Genomic DNA, 23,052 nt, shown 5'->3' with positions numbered 1-23,052 from the left:
TTGATTTCTGGATTACCCATTCTCTTTGTTTATCTGTCAACGTGGATTATCTAGGATCAAGGACATAATTAAGAATTAAGTGTATTTGAAATTGCTATAACTGCTTTCTTGAAAAACCACACCACAATCTACTGATTCATGTGCCAAGAATTTTTATTTCATGTACTTTAAAGTATGAGCTATTCAGCTAAGCCTTTTGATGTATTTAAACTTTCACTTCAATCAAACATCCAGTTGACTACTTTTTTGTCACTGGATTGATTAATTATTAAGTTGATTTGATCAATGGTGCATTCTTTTGGACTTTGGGTAGGTACACAAGCTTTGCCTTCTTTTAGCTCCAACAGGAGACAGTAAGCGCAGTGTTGTTAGAAGTTGGAAACCCTGATCAAGCTTGTTGTCTCTTGACACTAAACCAAAGCCAAACCCACTGCCGTGGAGTCGATTCCAACTCATAGCAACCCTGTAGGAAAGAGTAGAACTGCCCCTAGGTGTCCCAGGCTGTAATCTTTACAGGAGCAGGCTGCCACATCTTTCTCCCTCAGAGCGGCCAGTGGGTTCGAACTGCCGACCTTCCCGTTAGCAGCCAAGACCTTAACCATCATACAACCAGGGCTCCTTCTACTGATACTGGGACCTTAAAAAATCCACTTAACCGCCCATGGCCTTAGTTTCCTCATCTCTCAACCCAGGAGTTTGTACCAGATTCTCTCCAGTGTACCGTTCAGCTCTAAGTTCATATTTTTATGAAGGATTTTTCCTGTACATATTTCATCTTAGAATCTAATTTTTTTTTTTCCCAACATTTACTAAGCATGGCCACATACTCAGCAAATCATGCCAAATGGCCAAATTTTACAAGAAGCTTGATTTAATAATTTAAGCTTTTTCTTTCCTAGGCCATTTTTTCTTCTATTCTATAAATCATAAGAAAAAGATTTTACATGATATCACAGTAATTGTAACAGCTTATGAAATTGATACTGCTTTCTTTATGAGTTGATATTGCTTTCTGTGCCTCTGATAATGAATTAAAAGCACAACTACCTCAAGAGACTTTCATCTAAGAAAATATTTTCATGAGATTAAAATGCATGCTGAAGTGTTAAAATACCAACCAAAGATGAAATTTAAATTTATTTAAATGTTGATGCATGATTTATGAATACATAAAGGCTGATTCATTTGTGATTGAACAAAGAAGACTGCAAAAATTATATCCTTTAAAAAAGCCCCAGTAAAATGTGCAAATACATGGTGCCATGGATTGAATTTTGGCCCCCCCAAAATATCTGTCAACTTGGCTAGGTCATGATTCCTTTGTATGACTGTATAATTGTCTGGCATTTTATCATCTGATGTGATTTCCCTATGTGTTGTAAATCCTATCGCTATGATATAATAAGGTGGATTAACGGCAGTTATATTGATGAGGTCTACAAGATTAGACAGTGTCTAAAGCCAATCTCTTTTGAGATATAAAAGAGAGAAGTGAGCAGAGAGACGGGGGACCCCATACCACCAAGAAAGCAGTGTTGGGAGCAGAGTGCATCCCTTGGACCTGAGGTTCCTGTGCTGAGATGCGTCCAGACAAAGCAAAGACACAAGGACCTTCGTCCAGAGCTGACAGAGAGAGAAAGCCTTCTCCTGGAGCCAGCTCCCTGAATTTGGACTTCTAGCCTACTGGGCTGTGAGAGAATCAACTTCTCTTTTAAAGCCATCCACTTGTGGTATTTCTGTTATAGCAGCACTAGATACTAAGACACATGGTAACATGGGAAGTTTCTGAGAGTAACCTGGAAGACTGTAAAGCAATAATAACAAGAACATGGTCATCAGCCCCGGCACGTACTTGAAGACAGCTATCAGCAGGTTCACCAGCAGGATGTTGGCCACTAGCAGGTAGCAGGCCATGATGGCGGGGGTGAGCCAGGCACCCGGGATACAGGGCGGGAGCCGCTTGCCGTCCTCATCATACAGGTTCTCACCACAAGGAGCTGGAAGGTAAGCTTGCGTTTTTGTTTTGTATGTATAATGAAAGGAATAAGTAACTGCTACATATATTATTAAATTACCTATTTATTTTCTGATTTGATTTTTTTCTGATTTCACAAGCAATAATTTTCTGTGTGAAAATATCAACTCACATGAAAAAGAAGCTGAGAAAGTCATTACTGCACTCAGGGATAAAAAAAAAAAAAAAACCCAAACCATACCGTTGCTGTCGAGTTGATTCCATTCCGACTCATAGAGACCCTATAGGACAGAATAAAACTGCCCACAGGGTTTTCAAGGAGCAGCTGGTGAATTTGAACTGTTGGCCTTTTGCTTAGCAGCCAGGTTCTTAACCACTGCACCACCAGGGCTCCAAGGACAGTCATTCTTAATTTGTCATATTTGTAAACATTTTCCCATTTGTTCATTGTGTTTTTGATATACAGAAATTCTTAATTTTTCCACTGACAGATCTATCTTTATGGTTTCTTCCTTTACTCTTATCCGTTAGGAAGTTCTTGTGTCTTCTAATTGTTTACCACTAGCTTATGTTTTCTTGGTTTTATTTGTACATTAATGTTGAAAATAATTTTATTATGTAATATGAGGTAGACATAGATATTTTAGAATATGAGGTAGAGATCAAACTCCCTTCTGCCCCTCAAATCAGTTCATCAACTGCTCTGGTGCCACTAAAAAAAAAAACCTTTCCTTTCTCTGCTCACTTGAAATGCCATACTTTATCATATAATATAGAACCCATTTTAGAAGAAAAAAAATAGGATGATTCCCAACAGTGTTTAGTGAAGTAATCTTTATGATCTTATAGACTGCTTACTTTTATGTAAGCTTAAAAAAGCATTTGGCATCAGAAAAGAAGGATTTGAAACTTGTATAAGACAATTAGTAATCAGCTAAGGAAAAGACTAATTAATAAACATGTTTCACACTATAACCATCAATTTCATGTCAACTTACGATTAATTTCCATGGCATAGACTATACAGCAATTGGAAAGCAGAATTTTTTTTTTTTTAGTTGTGACAGGAGAGGAGAAAAGAAAACAAGATGACAGTTAAGAGAAAGTAAGACAAGTAATTTAAGGACACAAGAGCTGTTTTGCTGTCAAGAAATGCAAAGGTCGCAAACTTTGAAATTACAGACTTGTGCTTTTTTTTTTTTTTGCTTAGGAACAGTGATTGGGGTGTTAATTTTACTAATAAGTTATTATTTCTATTAATTTTAGAAAAATATATTTTCATGGATATTTATTTTACGACACGTCATAGGCAATAGCAAAATCTCAGTTTAAAAAAATACTGTGAGAAAGACATGGTGCTACTGGCAGATGATCATTTTAACTTACAGGTTAACCCACTGAACAAGCATTCCTTAAGTTCCAACACGAACATATCGTAAACACAAATGGATACAAAATTACTATGTAATAATTGACCTAGTTGGGAAACCTTCATTTAATGGTGTCGCTGAACATAGTATAGGCTCAAGTCTGTTTCTCCATCTTCTGTCATTAATAATAATAAAAAAAACAATAAAAATATTACCGCTTATGCTGGAGTTGAGGCTGTTAGCATGCACTTGTATTTACCCAAACTAATATTCTCCTAAAATGAAATTAGATTTTTATGTTCTGGCTTACCTAGCTACAAACAAATTCAGTAACTGACTTTGTGGTACTTGCAGTAGGAGTGTGATCACATTGTGTTATAAAAGCTAGAGAGAAGGTATTGCGTGAACCAGTTATCAGTCTGACTTAGAGTAGATGACATACTGATAACCCTGAGTTTCATAAGACAGGAGGATGTTTGAAATCTCCTGTTCTCAAATAGGAGAACACAGGCAGAGAAAGTATGAACATGTGAATGCAAACGTTGGTACTGACATGAAAATAGAACTAAAGAGCCTCATTCATTGGTGGTGCATACCTGTCCCTAGTGAAATAGGCACAGAAACACTGAGCTTCACTTCCCTCCAACACAAGATAATCTAACCTACTAGCTCAGCCTGAGGGGAGCCGGGGTCTACATCCCCCAGAAATCCACGGCAGGATTGCAGCTCGTTTTCTCTTCCAGCATCCAGATCACTGTGATAATAAAAATAGTACTGCAGTAGTGAAGGGGAAATTGATCACTATGTAGACAGTGGGCTTGATGACTTAAAAAGGAGGAGGATGCGAGGGCCCAGTTATCCTGCATGCTTACCATTTCATTCTACCTGAATAACACCACCATCTCTACCCCAGGGTGGAGTGAAATCTGGACTGGAGAAAAACTAAGAGATTGGCATTGGAACTACACTGATTCCACAGGATGTGCACCAGATCCAGCTAAAGGGAAGTGAGACTCAGAATTCTGCTTAATGGTTTTTAGAGTAGAAGAAATTACTGATATTTCAAAATCTACATTTTATCATCTACGAATGTACACTTATTTTTTTCACAAAATAATTTGATGCCTTGTGAAGCACAATGAAAAATATTTTGTTTCCAAATGAACACATATTCGTCCTTTAATTTGAAATCGATCATCTGCCTCAGAAGCAGGGAAGAGAATCTTACTATGAATTCTATTCTTACGGTCTATCTGGTCTGCAAACACCTCTCCGTAGATCATCCAGTAGGGCATGTAGAAGATGTTGCGGGCTAGTCTCCAAGAAGGCTCCTCATCTGGGTGCAGAATGGCTTGTCGGGCTACTCCAAAACTCATCAGCACGACCAGCATGATGACCACAAAATACAGCATGTCGATCATCTGAACAGAAAGAACACCTGCCTCTTTTACTGTTTGATTCCTGGGCCAAGATTACCCTGGTCCATTATATTGCTTTCTCAAGGGCTTAATTAGGATGATGAAAGCCTCTATTCCTTCTCTCTACCCTGTCCATGGGGCTACTCCCTGCAATGCAAAGGCTTACTCTAGAACATTGCTATCCTCATCTCCTGCTCTTAGTCCTTGCTTCTCCTCTACTGTTGCCCATAAACAAATGTACCTCTAGTAACTACAATTGCAGACAGAGAAAGGGAAGAACTATGAAAGAAGATGGAATCTGTATGGGAAACTAAGGAGTAATAAGAGGAGATACCTAAAATGGTAAAAAAATAATGAATCAGAAGTATACACCAATGCTTATTCATTCATTATACAAATGCTGAGCAACGGTTATGATGAGCAATGATCTAGTCACTGTGGGTACCCAACCTGTAAAATTCCTAATTTTGGACATCCCTGAAGGTGAAGGTCCTTGCTGGGATAAGCTAAACCTAATCTCTCTTAGCTGAAAACTACTTGCCCTTTAAAGAGTTTCCTAAACTTAAGACTTTTACTTTTTTCTGGGACAAATCCTAATACAGGCTATTTTAGGTAATGTAAGGATATGCTGTTCGTTCATTTTTAGTTTCACATTGTGTGGCCTGCTCTGGAGTAAACCTCAGCGTGGATTTGTCTTGGCCTCATCACACAGCATGGATTTATCTTGGCATACTTTAACGCAGGTAATTCTTTTTTTTTCTTCCCAAGTGATATTAATTAATTAATTTTTATTTATTTTTTTTATGCTTTTAGTTAAAGTTTACAAATCAAGTCAGTCTCTCATACAAAAGTTTATATACACCTTGCTATGTACTTCTAGTTGCTCTCCCCTTAATGAGACAGTACACTCCTTCTCTCCACCCTGTACTTCTATGTCCATTCAGCCAGCTTCTGTCCCCTCTGCCTTCTCATCTCTCCCCAAGACGAGAGCTGGCCACATTGTCTCATGTGTCTGCTTGAGCCAAGAAGATCACTCCTCACCAGTATCATTTTTTATCTTACAGTCCAGCCCAATCCCTGTCTGAAGAGTTGGCTTTGAGAATGGTTCCAGTCCTGGGCTAACAGAATGTCTGGGGACCATGACCACCGGGGTCCTTCTAGTCTCAGTCAGACCATTAAGTCTGGTCTTTTTGCAAGAATTTAAACACAGGTAATTCTAATTACCTATGTCAACTCCAGGCGAGAGGACAGGAGCCGAAGATTGTCCGGAATGCAGGTGGGGGAACGAACCAGGGCACACTTTGACCCTGGCTTCTACTACCCGTTTGAAGATTGTCAGTCAGGGTATTATTATATAAACATTCTGAAATGAATAAACCCATAGAATCTCAAAACCAAGTCCTCATACTAAAGAACGCTGAAAAATGTTTCCAGGCATAAAGAGTAGAATAAATATTTTGAGACACCTATTTCGCTGCTTTGTTCTGTTGTATGTAGGGTCGTTATGAGTTAGAACCGACTCGATGGCACCTAATAACATTTTGTTGCTGAATTCCTATTGCATGAAACTTGATGTTCTCTTACATCCCGGGAAGGAAACAAGCTCTTATAAAAGAGGAGGATATTCCTTTATCTTACTGTCAAAATATCCTCATTAATGTTAAATCAGAAAGAATAAAAAATGAAAGAAACTGGTCATTCTTCACTTTAAACATGGTATGAAAGAAAGAAACTAACATGCTGAGTGCCTGATAAATGTCTGTATAAAACCAGTCCAAACCAAACCCACTGCTATCAAGTTGATTCCGACTCATAGCGACCCTATAGGACAGAGTAGAACTGCCCCATAGAGTTTCCAAGGAGCGCCTGGCGGGTTTGAACTGCCAACCTCTTGGTCAGCAGCCATAGTGCTTAACCACTATACCACCAGGGTTTCCAATGTCTGTATATATGGCAGTCCTACTGTGTCCTATAGGGTTGCTATGAGTCGGAATCGACTCGTCGGCAACGGGTTTTTTTAAACGGGTATAGGATATATATACGTATATATATATAAAATATATATAATTTGGAACATATATATATGGCACATTATTTCCTTTTCACCTTTACTACACAATTTTGTTGTTGTTAGTCGCCATTGAGTTGTCTTTGATTTGTGGCACCATTGTGTATAACAGAGTGAAACATTGCCTGGTCCTGGGCCATCATCATATCAATGGTATGTTTGAGTCCATTGTTGCAGCTATTGCATAGTGCCTTCCAACCTAGGGGGCTCATCTTCCAGCACACTATAGGATAATATTACAATTTTATAATTGGCAAAACTGAGCCTCAGAGAGATGAAGCAATGTGTCCAGCTAGGAAATGACCAGCCTGGTTTGATTCTAAAGTTCACACTCCCTCCATGACATGAACTGATTTCTTCAATACAACTTTATCAACAATACTTTGCATTTCCTACAGTGATAAAGAACTTAATCACTTGATTGAAACTGAAGCCTCAAATATAAGTCCCTCAGGCCCTGGATGGTACCCTTGGGATCAGGTAAATTATGGCAATCTTGCTCTACTTTGGAGTGGATTTCCATGGAGTTCACACAGAAAGAGGAGGAGAGCAAATTCTGGTTTGAGTACAAACCAGAGTGTCCTGTAGCATGTGAGAAATTCTGCGATTCTGAAGGGACAAAGTGTTAAGTGATGGCCAAGGGGAAATGTTGGAGTGGGGAAAGTATTATGAATTGAATTGTGTTCCCCCAAAATTTGTGTTGGAATCCTAACCCCTGTTCCTGTATCCTGTTTGGGAATAGAGCTTTCTTTGTTATGTTAATGAGGTCATATCACTGTAGGGTGTGTCCTAAACCTGATCACCTCTTCTTTTTTATTGTGCTTTAGGTGAAAGTTTACAGCTTAAGTTAATTTCTCATACAAAAATTTGTACACATATTGTTCTGTGACATTAGTTGCAATCCCCACAATGTGACAGCACACTTCCCCTTTCTGCCCCGGGTTCCTGTGTCCACTCAACAGTTTCTGTTAAATCTAATCACTTCTGAATTATGAGAAGCAGCATAGACACAGAGACAAGGAGCACAAACTGGGGAAGACAGAAGCACATGTGAAGATCTCGAGGAGCTGAGGAACACCAGGGCTACAGATGGTGGGCCTAGAGAAGCTGAGACAAGAATTTTCCTCTAGAACCAACAAAGGGAGAGTCTTCCCCTATAGTTGGTGCCCTGGTTTTGGACTTCTATCCTCCTGAACTGTGAGAAAATAAATTCTGGTTCTTTAAAGCCACCCACTTATGGTATTTCTGTCACAGAAGTTCTAAGACAGAAGAACTTAAGACAGAACGTACTCTACCCACTGCTGTTGAGTTGTTTCTGACTCATAGTGCCCTGTAGGACAGAGTAGAACTTCCTCATAGGGTTTCCAAGGCTGTAAATCTTTATGAGAGCAGACTGCCACATCTTTCTTCAGTGGAGCGGTTGGTGGGTTTGAAATGCTTACCTTTCAGTTAGCAGATAAGCACTTTAACAGCTGGGCCACCAGGGCTCCTCTAGAAAGTACTATACAAAGGGTTAAAGAGTACTCCATGGTCCATCCACCTATGGACAATCGATCAACAAAGGGCGGGAGTCCATTAAATGGGGGAAGAGATAGTCTCTTTAACAAATAGTACTGGCAAAACCGGATATCCATTTGCAGAAAAATGAAATGGGATCCGTACTTCACACTATACACAAAAACTAACTCAAGGTGAATCAAAGACCTAAATGTAAAACCTAAAACTGTAAAGATCATGGAAGAAAAAATAGGGGCGAACCTAGGGTCCTAGTTTGTGGTATAAATAGACTACCAAACATAATTAAAAATGCACAAACAGCAGAAGATAAACTAGACAACTGGAACCTCCTAAAAATTAAACACTTACATGCACCAAAAGACTTCTCTGAAAGAGTTAAAAAAGAATCTACAGACTGAGAAAAGATTTTTGGCAACGTCATATCTGACAAGGGTCTAATCGCTAAAATTTATAGAAAACTGACACCTCAACAACAAAAAGATAAACAATTCACTTAAAAAATGGCAAAGGACATGAACAGATACTTCACCAATGAAGACATTCAGGCAGCCCACAAGTATATGAAGAGATGCTCACAATAATTAGCCATTAAACCAGAAAACCAAACCCGTTGACATTGAGTTGATTTCCACTCATAGTGACCCTATAGGACAGAGTAGAACTGCCCCATAGGGTTTCCAAGGAGCTGTTAGTGGATTCGAACTGCCAATCCTTTGATTAGCAGCTCTTAACCACTGTGCCATCAGGGCTCCCATTAGCCATTAGAAAGATGCAAATCAAAACAACGAGATATCACCTCACCTCCACAATAATGGCAATGATAAAAAAAAAAATCAGACAACAAAAAATGCTGGTGAGAGTGTGGGGGTATTGGAACTCTCATACACTGCAGTCGGAACATTAAATGGTCAACCACCATGGAAAATAGTATAGCACATACTTAAAAAGTTAGAAACAGAAATACCATATGATCCAGCAATCCCATTCCTAGGTATATATCCTAGAGAAATAAGAGCCATGAAATGAATAGATATACGCACACTCATGTTCACAGCATTGTTCACAATAGCAAAAATATAGAAACAGCCTAAGGGCCCATCAACGGTGAATAGATAAACTGGTATATACACACAATGGAACAATAAATAAAAAAAATAGTGCTATCGCTAGGCAATATTAAAGAATAACTGTGAATCCGCAAAACATCTCAAAACATGGATGAACCTGGAGGATGTTATGCTAAGTAAAATAAGTCAATCACAAAAGGATAAATATTGTATGAGGCCACTACTATAAAAAGTCAAGAAAAGGTTTACACACAGAAAGAAGAATTCATTGATGGTTACCAGAGATGGGATGGGGAGGAAGGGAAAATCACTAACTAGATAGTAGACACGTATTAACTTGGGTGAAGGGAAAGATAATACACGGTATGGCAGAAGTAGTACAACATGATCAAGGCAAAGGAAGGCACTGAGTGGTACGCAAGAGTAAAAAGCAACAATGGTAAATATTACATACACAATCCTGCAATAACAATAATAACACAATAATTTATGAGTGTGTTCATAGGTAGATATGTAAGCTGAATAGGTATGGGATGGCATATATAGGTTTAGCAGAGGATAGTTTTACATACATATGTATGTGCTACAAATATATCCATTTATATAGTAGAGCACATGGGGGCACAGTTATGAAAACTTCTTAGCCATAACCAAACAGTTCAAGGGACTGAGTTACTGGACTTGAGAGATTAGGACCATAGTCTCCGGGGACATCTAGGTCAATTGGCATAACATAGTCCATAAAGACAAAGTCCTACATCCTACTTTGGTAAGTAATGACTGGTGTCTTAAAAGGTTGCGAGTGGCCTTCTAAGATACAGCTGTTGGTCTCTTCCTGTCTGGAGCAATGAAGAGTGAAGAAAATCAAAGTCTCAAGGAAACAATTAGTCCAAAGGACGAACAGACCCACAAACCCCAGCCTCCACTAGCCTGAGACCAGGAGAACTAGATGTTGCCCAGCTACTACTACCAACCACTCTGAGCAAGATCACAGTAGAAGATCCTGGACAGAGTGGGAGAAAAGCATAGAACAAAATTCTAATTCATAAAAAAGACCAGACTTACGGGTCTGATAGAGACTGGTGGAACCCCCAAGACTAAAGCCCTTAGACATCCTTCAAACCTGGAGCTGAAGCCACTCCCAGAGATCACCTTTCAGCCAAACAATAGACGGGTTTATAAAGTGAACAATAACGCCAGTGAGGAAAGTGCTTCTCAGAACAATCAACCATACGTGACCAAAAGGGCAGCATTTGCCCAAAAACAAAGTTCAGAAGGCAGGAAGGGGCAGGAAAGATGTGCAAATAGAAATGGGGAGCTCAGGGAGGAAGTGGGTACTGTGCGGTCACATTGAGTGGATTGCAACTAATGTCAAGAAACAAAATGTGTATAAATTTTTGAATGGGAAACTAATTTCACCCGAACCCCAAAGAAATGTAAAAAAAAAAATTATATGGAAGAATCCTGATGAATGGAGGAAGACTACAGAACAGAATTTCAAATTCTCGTGAAGTTTAGACTTTCTGGAGCCCTGGAGGTGGAATGAACCCTGAAACTATTGCCCTGGATAATCTTTAAACAAACCAAAAATATCCCCTGAAGCCTTCTTAAAATCAAACAACAGTTGAGCTTAACTAGTAAAGAATGTTTACCTTGAGCACTAAGCTCTTTTAAGACCTGTCTATATAGGATCAAATTGGCAACAACAACTTGAAAGATTAGGTAGAAACCTCAGGGGGCAGTGGATTTATGTTAATGAGGGAGGAACAACTCTGAAAAGGAGGGTGAGAACAGTTGCACAGTTCGAAGAACGTAATCAATGTCACTGAATTGTACATGTAGAAACTGTTGAATTGGTGTATGTTTTGCTTGTATATTCTCAACAATAACAAAATAAAATAAATTATTAAAAAATAACAACAACAACAAAAAAGAGAGTACTCCATGGTAATGCCCTTCTAGTAGTCGGGAACAGGCTTAGAATGGTGGTTGTGCTGCAGTGCTAACATTTTTGACCCCATATCCCCCTCCAGCTTCCACTCATTTCTCTGGCCCCCTTCACAGAAAGTCTTCAGTAGAGTCGTCCAGGCCAACAGATTTCGGTTTCTCTTCCACCATTCCCTCTGGAACCCAATCCAATCAGTCTTTCTCCCTCCCCTCACCCTGTCTCTGTGATCCGCCATCAACAAGATGGCTAGTGAGCTCCACATTGCCAGATCCAACAGGCTGTTTCAGCCCTCATCTCACTCAACCTCTCAACAACATAGATTTAATGGATCACCATTTCCTTCTTGAAACAGTTTCTTCAGTCTCTTCCTGCTTCCCTTCTGTCTCCCAGCCCCTCCTCATTCTCCTTTGCTGGATCCTCCTCTCTTTTTTCCCTCTACAGATTGAAGTGCTGCCAGGACCTGGCCTTGGACCTCTTCTCATTGTCTGAACTCTCCAAAGTCTATTTCCAACTTTGACACCTCCCCTAGACCCCAGACCTTTTCTCTCTACTGCAAATGCCTGTTGTGAGTCTCTACTTGTGCCTAATACATGTTCCAAACTTAGGGCCAAAGGTAAACCTTCAATCCCCCTCTCCAGACCTGTATGTCTCCCATTTCCAAACTGGAACCCACCACGCACCCCATTACTTAGGCCAAAACTTTTGGAGCGTTCTTGACTCCTCCTGTTCTCTCTCACCCTATGTCCTATCCAGCACCAAATCCTGCCAGTTCTGGCTTCAAAATCTATCTGGATCCGCTGCTGGGCACCATTTCCACTGCTACCACTCCAGGCTCTCGTCACTCGCCCCTGCTTCCAATCCTGTAACCCTGCAGTCTCCCTTCTAAACACAAATCAGGCCACATCATGCTCTTGCTGAAATGCTCTGTGGCTTCCTTTTGCAGTCAGCATCACCTCAACCCCTCATCTGGCCCAGTGCCACTGAGTGGCCTGCCCACCACCTGGGCCTCTCTGCACTTTGGCCACACTGGCTTCCTTACCATAGCTCCTCACCCACGGTCCTCACAGGACCTTTGCTGTTATTCTCTGCCTGGAATGTCTTCCACAGGTATTCTTAAAGCTTGTCTTACTCCTTCAGGTGACTTCACACATCACCTTTTCTGAGAGGATTTCTAGAACATTCTCTTGGCAAGAGAAGCCCTACTACTCTCTCTCCCTTTACATTGCTTCATTTTCTTCAGGGCACTAATCATTATCTGACACAATTTTGTAGATTGCCTTCTTATTCCTTCATTGTCCATCTCTTCATAGGAGGTGAACTTCAAAGAGCCACAGACTTTGTCCTGATCCCATGGTATCATCAGTACCTGGAACAGCACCTGGAACAGAGCAGGCTCTCAACCATCTGACAAATGGGTGAATGCCAGGGAGGCTTATTCTCAATGTAATCTGCTGGGGTTGGAGGGGGGCAGTATTCTGTTTTCTATGTCAATAAATTTCTAACCCTAAAACAGGAATCAATGTGCAAATGGCCTGGCCTCCCTCTCAACACCAGATCTCACCTACAGACACCCTCTAGCCCCCAAGAGAACCACACCTCCTCAGTTCTGGCATTGGTCTGATTCCTTGGCGGGAGCAATATACCCTTTCCTGTCAGCAGGACTGGAGACAGGTGGCAGAGAACATGTCTTGCCAGGCCTGTTACTCCATTTGGTTTGACCTAGCACTTGGCCTCCGAACCAGGGCCTTTGCATTGTTGCTTGTGGTAGAGCCTCCTTTCTGCCCAGTTCTGGCACCAGGACCTCCTCTGGCACTCTTTTTACTTGAATTCTGGCTTGTTTCCCCCTGGCTCCTTCACCTGCTCAAGCACCCATGAGACAGTGACTGTCTGCCTTGACTGAGGGAGACTGTCTTGTTGCCGGGCCCTGTTTGAGGGCTGAGGTGCTCTTTGCTGCCTCCTTGTGGACCTCCCCAACACGGTCCCCCCCTCAGCTTTCTCCTAAGTCCCTGCTCTGTGGCCCACCCTCAGCCTGTCCCAGGAGGAGAACCTGCTTATGTAAGCACCAGAATCTACCTCCTACCCACATTCACTTGGAGAAAGTTCATTTTCTAGATGCTTTTCTGAAACACATACATTCTGTGCAATGGAGGGTGCTCTGTACAGCCATTGCACCCATTCAATTGCTACCTTGAACTCCAGCGTAAAATTTGTTATTCTTATTTAACTATCATGAGCTTGTGTTTCCTCCCCAACTAGGTTGGAAACTCTTCAAGAGCAGCGTCTACATCTCTGTTCATACTCCCTCTCGTGCCTAGCACAAGGCCCCCAACACATCTCTGTCAATTTTTTTTTATTAACTTATAACTGTGCATCTTACAACAAAGAACGTTTCCTGTAAGAAACCAACCTCAGAGGAAAGACCAAATGAAACTCCATAAGCCATGCCCAAGGCCTAGCCTCATGTCTAGCACAGCCAAGATGCCCTTGGTCACTCATGATGTTAGTACTGACCATCTTTCCAATCATCATCACGTAGGGCCCCAGGTACTTGTTGACACCAAAGATGTCCAGGACTCGGATGTACCAGAAGATGATGTCCACACAGTAGATCACTCGGCCATAGCCCATGTACGGCTGATTCTGTAGGCGAAGGATGGCTCCAATCATGAACACAGAGATGGCCACAAGGTCAGTGATGTTCCAGTACTCCTGAAGCCAAACTTTTATCTTCTGGCTGAGTTTGCCTGGTTCTGACATGAGGATCTGAAAACAAACGCCCAAAGGATGCATAAACTAAGAGCGTGTGTTCCGTCTCATTGTCTTAGACTCCTGGACGGGTAGCCTGGTGGAGCATCCCAAGGCATCTGGTCCCATTTCCTGTTTAAGACCTCTAAGCACCAGCCTTCTCAGGCAGAGAGCGATATTTAGACAGGGGAATTCCATGGAATCCTCCGTATTCTTAGATTCAGGGTTTCACAAACATCACTATCAGGAAATGCCTTCTAAATTATATCCTTCTGGCTGTACTTAAAGCAGCTTGATTTCTTTTCTAACTATCTGGACGTGTGCCTGCTAGCTCATGTTCCAGACTTGGCATAGGACAAAAACTCCGGAGCAGAGATGAGCCTTGCATGTTCCCATGGGGGCAATCCACCCCATGAGAGATGGTAGAATTGGGCTCAGAGATAATTATTTGCCAAAATTCCTTTACAACTCAGATGTGAGAGGTCAGGAGACAGTTGAACCTGGTTTTCCCTACTTGAGACACTAGCTCTGGAAAACTACCACTGATTAAATGGGCACTTCCTCAGAGTAAAACTGGAAATATCTAACAGCAGCATGGCTTGGGCACGCACAGACCCATCCCAGCAGACTCAGCTATAGTGCTGGAGTGGGGCTGGAGGTAGGTCCCAGGCCTGGCATGGGTGGTGGCTAGTTACCAGCCAACAAAGAAGGAATTCGTTATTTTAACAACCAGTGCGCACTGGCTGATGGCTCCTTCCTTTTTCCTGTGACTGGGGCTAAGCTCCTGGAATAAAGAGCAGTGTCTTACTGTATGGCTGGCTTTTAGCAAGGATTGTGATGCACTAAGCTATGCAAGGCAGCCATTCTGGAAATCCTAGCTTTAACATTTGCAGAGTTCGAATAAAACCCAATCTTTTTTTTAGAGGTGAAAGAGTAGTAGTGGACATGATGAGCTATAAAACTTTGGGTCTGATGCTTTTTTGATTTCTCTTACAACTGTGGTTGGTCAGGCTCTCATTAAAAAAACCATTGCCGTCAATGGACTGTGACTCATGGCAACCCCACGTGTTTCAGAGTAGAACTCTGCTCCACAGGGTTTTCTTGGCTGCAATCTTACGGAAGTAGATCACCAGGCCTTTCTTCCATGGCACCGATGGGTAGATTTGAATTGCCAACCTTCAGGTTAGTAGCTGAGTGGGAACCATTTGCACCCAGGGGCTTTCAGCCTCTCATTAGACACTAATTGTCATTAGACACCACTGGCATCAAACTCATTACCTGGAAGAGGTTCTCCATCATATTTTTAAGTTCAGTGAAAGGTTCAATAATAAGTGCAAAGTAATGGTAATGGTTCTATATCAGCTGGAGAAAGAATCTGAAACATGCTGTGTGCTTTTTCAGTTCCGGTTTATTGTTTTTTTCTTGGATAAAACTTTCTAAGCTAATCTAGTAAAGTGAAACTTGTGGATTATATTAGAAAGAGGACTACCTGGCCCGTATTTCCTCTGCCACCTGCGGAGACTGCCTCTCTGACTTACGTTTTAAGCCCTTTATAATGTAAGGATCGTAGATGGTGCCTGTTCTTTTTCAACATTTAGTTGAAAATATTGCTTGCTCTGTTTGTCGCAGGTGATTTAGTGCCTGCCCAGATCCCCTGCAGGCCTTTCACCAGGTGTGTGGGCCCGTCTCCATCTGTTTCAGTGCTGCAGGTAGGCTCACACCTTCCGCCTTCTTGGGAGCCTTGTCCTTGGGTAGTTGGAGCTGTCTCTCCAGTCAGTGCAAACGACTGATGGAGGTGGGGTACAAAACTCCACCCTCGGCTCAGGGTGGACCACAGTCTATGGCGTCCAAAACACTCAAAGCCACTTGCAGGAGTAGGTGGGGCTCAGATTTCACCTGAGACCACTCCTCGCCTCCTCTCCTGCCCTCACCTGGCCCTCCGAGAGCCCTCCTTAATAAATTGCTTGCACGAGATTCTCCATCACAGGCAGAGGGAGCCTGACCTGTGACAGGTGGCTCAGAGCATGAAGTCACAGGAAACATTTCACCTCCTACATCTCTGTGTTTCTAGTTTTAGCTTCCAGAAAACCAAGCCCAAATTTGTACCCACTTGTAGTAATTGGTACATCTCAGGTTCTCGGCAGTGTTTATCCAGACTCAGGCCTGTTTTATCACTAAACATCATTTACTTTGCCTCGTGTTTTGATTTGCTAGTTCTTTCAAATTCAGCTGGAAGCAGGGACCTAGACATTTTAAGCAAGTGAGTGGAATAAACTTGGGAATGTGACATTGCTAAAGAAAAGTCTCATGGCACGTATAATGTTTATGAGATGTTTTTGCAACAAGCGGCCATCTCTAATTTGCAGTCAGTGGTTAGTGGGGCTGGCTGGGCCTTTGGAGTCCTCACCTCTCGGATCTTCTCCAGGGCCAGGCTCACAATGTAGGAGATGACCACCCACTCTTGGATCGAGGGCCAGCGGTCCATCCTCACCAGGATGACATAATTAAACAGCAGGAGATAGCCCAAGTATGAGATCTGAAATAAGAGCAGCTGTTAGTGGTGTTTGGTAATGTGTTCAAATAAAGTTTTGAAACCCTATTTTCACGTGGACACGTCTTCTAAAACAAATCTTTCCAATGTGACCAACTCATTTAGAAGAAGCCTTCCGTTCAAATCACCAGCACAGTAGAGAAGTTTGAAGCAGGCGGGGAGGCATTTCGCCATGATGTGAGCCCCGGGATTTCATTTTCTACAGGAAGACGTATGTGTGTTGTTACTTATCATCCTCATGGGGAAATTATGAAGTTGCACAAAATTATGACACACAGTGAAACTTATAATAGTTTAATGGTGTGTCTCTTATATTCCTGGAAACTGGAAAATGTTACTTTCTCCTTGCTGCCTTGAAAATTCCCCTCTTGAATCTTTCACAACTAATGGGAGAGTGGGAGAAGGGAGGCCATGCTGATGAGTTGTTTGACCAGGCATGAGCTCTCTCGGTTAGCTTGACATGTCTAATGACATGCTGTGGCCACAGTGCAGCCCCTATCTTTGTGGCAAGAAAAGATGGAGTTGGGGGTTGGGGGGTAGGTGAGGTGCATAGGGATGAGGTATGGGGTGGGGGGAGCTTGTCTGGGGCTGATTCCCTGTGAAGCTGACAAAGCTTCAGCTTCAGGACTCCTCACTGGCACAGGCCCCTTCCCAAGGCTTGGGGAGGTCCTAGCAATTGTGTATTTGTGATTCTGTTGCCATTTTTGTTTTATAGACTCCCTCCCCCCAACCCCCATCTGCTGAATTGTATAAGTTTCAGGTCCAATAAAACCTGGATCCACTGCTGAGGTTGATGGTAAAATTCCATGTATTCACCATCTGTTCCTTGCAGGGGGATTAGAGCCAGGGTTCTCAAACTTTGGGGTGCATCAGAATCCCCAGGGAAGCTACACAATGTGCAGGCTCCTTCCCTTATGCCCAGAGACAGCATTCAGAGGGTCTGGGTGAGGCCAGGGTTGAGAAGCCCTCTTCAGCAGCACCAGTGGCCAACCTCTCCTGCTGGCTGGGCCCAGCCCCGCCCTCAGCTGGCTCTGAGCAGAAGAGGGTGGTTGACAGTGGCTTCACCCGCATTATCAGGTATGGTGGCCAAAAGGTTGGGTTTCTGGAGTCAGGCCAGGCCCAAGGTTACCCTGGGTCCCCAAACAGCTCTGAACTGCCATCCCCAGAGCTCTGCCTCTTCTCACCCCGGCTCCCCCTCATGCATTGCCCAGTGTATAGCCTGGGACCAGGCTCCTCACATCCCATCATCTTCTCCCACCCAGTCAAATGGAACCCCAGTGCCAGGGCCTGCCTGGTGCAGGCTATGGCTCAGTTCTTGGGATTTCCTAGGAGAAGCCTGGCAGGGGGCTGCACTCCTTCCCCGTGGGCACCCTGAGGCTGCCCTTGTGGGCACACCATGCCATCCTGACCTGTCAAAACAGTGACCACTGAAGATGGCAGAGGACAATGTGACTGCCCAGCTCGGTGTGCACTTCACAGCAGAGAAGCCTTGATTTGCTCCCCTATTCTCAGAGTTTACAATCTGGGTTCAGCAACGCCCTTTTAATAGCTCCATTGGTTTCATGAAAAATGGAATCTGTGAGTTTGTTCAAACACTGGCTGTCTTTGTTCATTTTAAAATAAAATATTTTCCAAATTTTGTATTTCTGAAGACATTTTAAAAAATCCTTCAACTTAAGCAAATAGAATGTGACTATTTTGCTTTATGAAATGATGTATTTGGGACTAGGATGGCCAAATTGATACATATAGTATGTATAAATGTATGACAATACAGCTGATCCAATTTTAGTTAAAGGTATCCATTAGTCCCAATTTTGTTGTCATACCTCATTTAAGTCAATGAATTTTTAAAGACTTTTTTTAAGCCCTTGACATTTTTTCTTGATCCTGACATATGTAAGTATTAAAAGAAAAAAAAAAAGCTAAACGGCAAATGCTAATGAGGAGTCATTACTGTGTAAAACCAGAACTTGACAATGGGCGCGTTATAGAATTCACAGATCTTTGTCCCAATGGGAATACTTCTTTGCTTTTTGTGCTCATTCTCCTCGTCCCCCTTCCTTGATCCAGCATCTGCATTTGCGTCCTGGAAAACAGAGCACAGCACAAGGCAACAGTTGCTAATGGGAAATGCCACGTACCTCAGAGTGGTATTTAATAGACAGGTACCTTGTAAAGACTTATAATATCTTCCAATTACCGAGATTCTTAAATTCATAGTAAGAGAAATCACAAACCATTTTGAAAATGAGAGCAAGTTGCTACTCTTATGACCAAGGGTAACACTGACCATGTTCTCCTCTTCCTTTTCTTTGCCATCTTCGTTTTCCTTGGATGTTTGATATGAGAAGTCATCACAAGTGCGAAATTCCAAAAACAAGATGGTGGGGGGAAGAAGAATCCCTATTATAACCTGTGGATGATGAGAAATAAATCTGTTTGTAAACTATGGCAATTTGAGACAATTTTCCCATTATAGTTAATTAAAAAAAATTTTTTATTATAAGTTTTAACATTAGTCAAGACCTTGAAAACCTGGAATGTGTTTACCCCTGCTCTAATATTCTGCAGCTTATTTTTGTAAATTGGTAGAATTGCAGACTGTCAAAAATTTAAGAACACCCACCGAACTTTTTAGATGAATGACAAGAAGCATAATGTATAATCTCTGCTTAAAAAACAAAGATCTTACACTGAATTTCAAAGCAGAGAAATCTTTAAATTAAAATATAAAAAATTATTCTCCTCCAGTAAAACAGATTCAAAATATTTTATTTAGAAATAACTTACATGGAAATGTGAATATCAAAAAAACCGGACCCCTTGCTATTGAATCGATTCCGACTCATGGTGACCCTACAGGACAGAGTAGAATTGCCCCGTAGGGTTTCCAAGGTGTGGCTATTGGATTTGAACTGCTGACCTTTTGGTTAGTAGCCGAGCTCTTAACCATGTGAATATGTGAGTCAAGCGCAGTTATGAGAGTTGGAAGACTAAAGGGCCTCGCCAAAGGAGAATGGAATTGGGCTCAGCCTAGACAATACATGATCCACAGAAGAAGAACCATGTGGCTGTTTTTATCAGTGTTGGGCTGTGTGTCTCAATGTTCAGGGCTGATAAAAAATTTTCCTCAATAATTCATTATTAAGAAAAACACAAAAGGGCTATTCCTACCATCTATTAAACCATTTTATAAAACATCAGTACAGGCATACCTTGGTTTTTGTGCTTCGCAGATATTGCATTTTTTTTTACAAATTGAGGGTTTGTGGCAACCCTGCGTTGAGTAAGTCTATCAGCGCCTTTTTTCCAACAGCATGTGCTCACTTTGTGTCTCTGTGTCACATTTTGATAATTCTTGCAGTATTTCAAACTTTTTCATTGTTATTATATCTATTACGGTGATCAGTGATCTTTGATGTTACTATTGTAATTGTTTTGGGGCTCCACAAATTGCGCCTTTGTAAGATGGTGAGCTTAATCGATAAATGCTGTGTGTGTTCTGACTGCTGTACAACTGGCTGTCTCCCCCATCTATCTCTCCCTCTCCTCTGGCCTCTCTAGTCCCCGAGACATGACAGTATTGAAATTAGGCCAATTAATAACCCTACAAGGGCCTCTAAGTGTTCAAGTGAAAGGAAGAGTTACACGTCTGTCACTTTAAATCAAAAACTAGAAATGATTAAGCTTAGTGAGGAAGGCATGTCGAAAGCCGAGATAGGCCAAAAGCTAGGCCTCTTGTGCCAAACAGTTAGCCAAGCTGCGAATAAAAAATAAAAGTCCCTGAAGGAAATTAATAGTGCTGTTCCAGTGAACATACAAGTGATAAGAAAGCAAAACAGCCTTATTGCTGATATGGAGAAAGTTTTAGTGGTCTGGATAGAAGATCAAAGCAGCCACAACATTCCCTTAAGCCAAAGCCTAATCCAGAGCCAGGCCCTAACTCTCTTCAAGTATTAAGGCTGAGAGAGGTAAGAAAGCTGCAGAAGGAAAGTTTGAAGCTAGCAGAGGTTGGTTCATGAGGCTTAAGGAAAGAACCCGTCTGCATAACATAAAAGTGCAAGAAAGTGCTGATGTAGAAGCTGCAGCGAGTTATCCAGAAGACCTAGCTAAGATAATTCATGAAGGTGGCTACACTAAACAACAGATTTTCAATGTAGACAAAACAGCCTTATATTGGAAGAAGATGCCACCTAGGACTTTCATAGCTAGAGAGGAGAAGTCAGTGCCTGGCTTCAAAGCAGCTTGTTAGGGGATAACGCAGCTGGTGACTTTAAGTTGAACAATGCTCATTTAGCATTCTGAAAATCTAGGGCCTTTAAGAATTATGCTAAATCTACTCTGCCTGTGCTCAGTAAATGGAACAACAAAGCCTGGGTGAAAGCACCTCTGTTTACAACATGATTTGCTGAATATTTTAAGCCCATGGTTGAGACCTACTGCTCAGAAAAAGTGATTCCTTTCAAAATATTACTGATCATTGACAGTGCACCTGGTCACCCAAGAGCTCCGATGGAACTCTACAAGATTAATGTTGTTTTAATGCCTGGTAACACAATATCCATTCTGCAGTCCACGGGTCAAGGAGTAATTTCAACTTTCACATCTGATTATTTAAGAAATACGTTTCGTAAGGTTATAGCTGCCATAGATAGTGATTCTTCTGATGGAGCTGGGCAAAGTAAATTGGAAACCTTCTGGAAAGGATATGTTGTTTTAGATGCCATTAAGAACACTCATGATTCATGGTAGGTCAAAATACAAACATTAACAGGGGGTTGGAGGAAGTTGATTCCAACCCTCATAGATGACTTTGAGGGGTTCAAGACTTCAGTGGAGGAAGAAACTGCAGATGTGGTGGAAACAGCCAGAGAGCTAGAATTAGGAGTGGAGCCTGGAGATGTGACTGAATGGCTGCAATCTCACGATGAAATGTTAATGGATGAGGAGTTGCTTCTTATGGATGACGGAAGAAAAAGGTATCTTGAGATGGAATCTACTCCTGGTGAAGATGCCGTGAACATTGTTGAAACGACAACAAAGGATTTAGAATATTACACAAACTTATTTGATAAAGCAGTGGCAGAGTTTGAGAGGACTGACTTCAATTTTGAAAGACGTTTTGCTATGAGTAAAATGCTATCAAACAGCGTGGAATGCTACAAAGAAATCTTTTGTGAAAGGAAGAGTTAATTGATGTGAAAAACTTCGTTGTTGTCTTATTTTAAGAAATTGCCAGTCAACCCAGCCTTCAGCAGCCACCACCCTCATCAGTCAGCAGCCATCAAAACTGAGGCAAGACCCTCCACCAGCAAAAAGATTACAACTTGCTGAAGGCTTGGACAATGGTTAGCATTTTTTAGCAATAAAGCACTTTTTAGTTAAGGTATGTGCATTGCTTTTTTAGACATAATGCATTGCCCACTTAATAGACTACAGTACAGTGTAAACATAACTTTAATATACATTGGGAAACCAAAAAATGCATGTGGCTTGCTTTATTGAGATATTTGCTTTATTACAGTGGTCTGGAACCTAACCTGCAATGTCTCCGAGGTATGCTTGTAATTAAAACAGTGTGATATATGCACATGAATAGACTAAACAATGGAATAGGATAGAGAGTTTCAAAATAGACTCAAATACACATAGGAAGTTAGTATATGATAAGATTATCACCTCAAATCACAAGATAAAAGACTAATTAATAAATGGTGTCTGGAAACTGGGTGCTCATCTAGAAAATAAGTAAGATTTGGTCCATAGCTTACACACACACCAGAATGAATTCCAATCATATTGAAGATTATATAGGGGGAAAAAAGGAAGAGAGAGCCTAAAAGATCTAAAAGTAATCACAGAAGAATTCTTTCGTAAGTGCGTGGGGGAAACCAAACCAAAAACCCAGTGCTGTCGAGTTGATTCCGGCTCACAGTGACCCTAGAGGACACAACTGCGCCATAGGATCCCTGAGGCTGTAAATCTTTATGGAAGCAGACTGTCGTATCTTTCTCCCTCAGAGTGGCTTGTGGGTTCGAACTGCAGATCTTTTGGTTAGCAGCTGAGGACTTAAACCACTGAGCCACGGGGGCTCCTTGTGTCGGGGAAGGCCTTTCTTTCTAATCATGTCTCAAAATCCAGAAACAATCGAAAAAGGCCAATGTGTTTGAAACTTAAAAGTCACAAGCTTCCGCACAGGAAAAAAAAAAAAAAAAAAACCCAAGTCAAAAACAACTCATAGGAAAGCATATTCACAGCTCATGTCACAGACTATGGGCTAATCGTTCAATATAAAAGGAGCTCCTAGAAGCTGATAAATATTCCAACAACCCAACATAAAAATGAGCAAAAGTTATGAACCAAAACACACTCATACTCACACAAAAAGA

At 41.6% G+C, this 23,052-nt stretch overlaps 1 protein-coding gene across 1 annotated transcript in view; it reads right to left on the bottom strand.

Moving 5' to 3' along the window:
- TRPM1 (transient receptor potential cation channel subfamily M member 1) overlaps nucleotides 1-23,052 on the bottom strand; it is a 138,142-nt gene that overhangs the window by 21,618 nt on the left and 93,472 nt on the right. The window contains exons 18-23 of the mRNA XM_064296180.1: nucleotides 18,618-19,076; nucleotides 16,517-16,645; nucleotides 13,876-14,127; nucleotides 4,592-4,766; nucleotides 2,974-2,994; nucleotides 1,853-1,997 (exon numbers count right to left, since the gene is read on the bottom strand). Coding sequence (XP_064152250.1) covers nucleotides 1,853-1,997; nucleotides 2,974-2,994; nucleotides 4,592-4,766; nucleotides 13,876-14,127; nucleotides 16,517-16,645; nucleotides 18,618-19,076 — 1,181 coding nt within the window. The remainder of the gene's footprint in view (nucleotides 1-1,852; nucleotides 1,998-2,973; nucleotides 2,995-4,591; nucleotides 4,767-13,875; nucleotides 14,128-16,516; nucleotides 16,646-18,617; nucleotides 19,077-23,052) is intronic.

This window comes from Loxodonta africana, chromosome 13 (assembly GCF_030014295.1).
Source record: "Loxodonta africana isolate mLoxAfr1 chromosome 13, mLoxAfr1.hap2, whole genome shotgun sequence".
In the NCBI taxonomy this organism is placed as follows: Eukaryota; Metazoa; Chordata; class Mammalia; order Proboscidea; family Elephantidae; genus Loxodonta; species Loxodonta africana.
The sequence above is the reverse complement of the archived record's forward strand: the minus strand, read 5'-3'. Positions and strand labels throughout refer to the sequence as shown.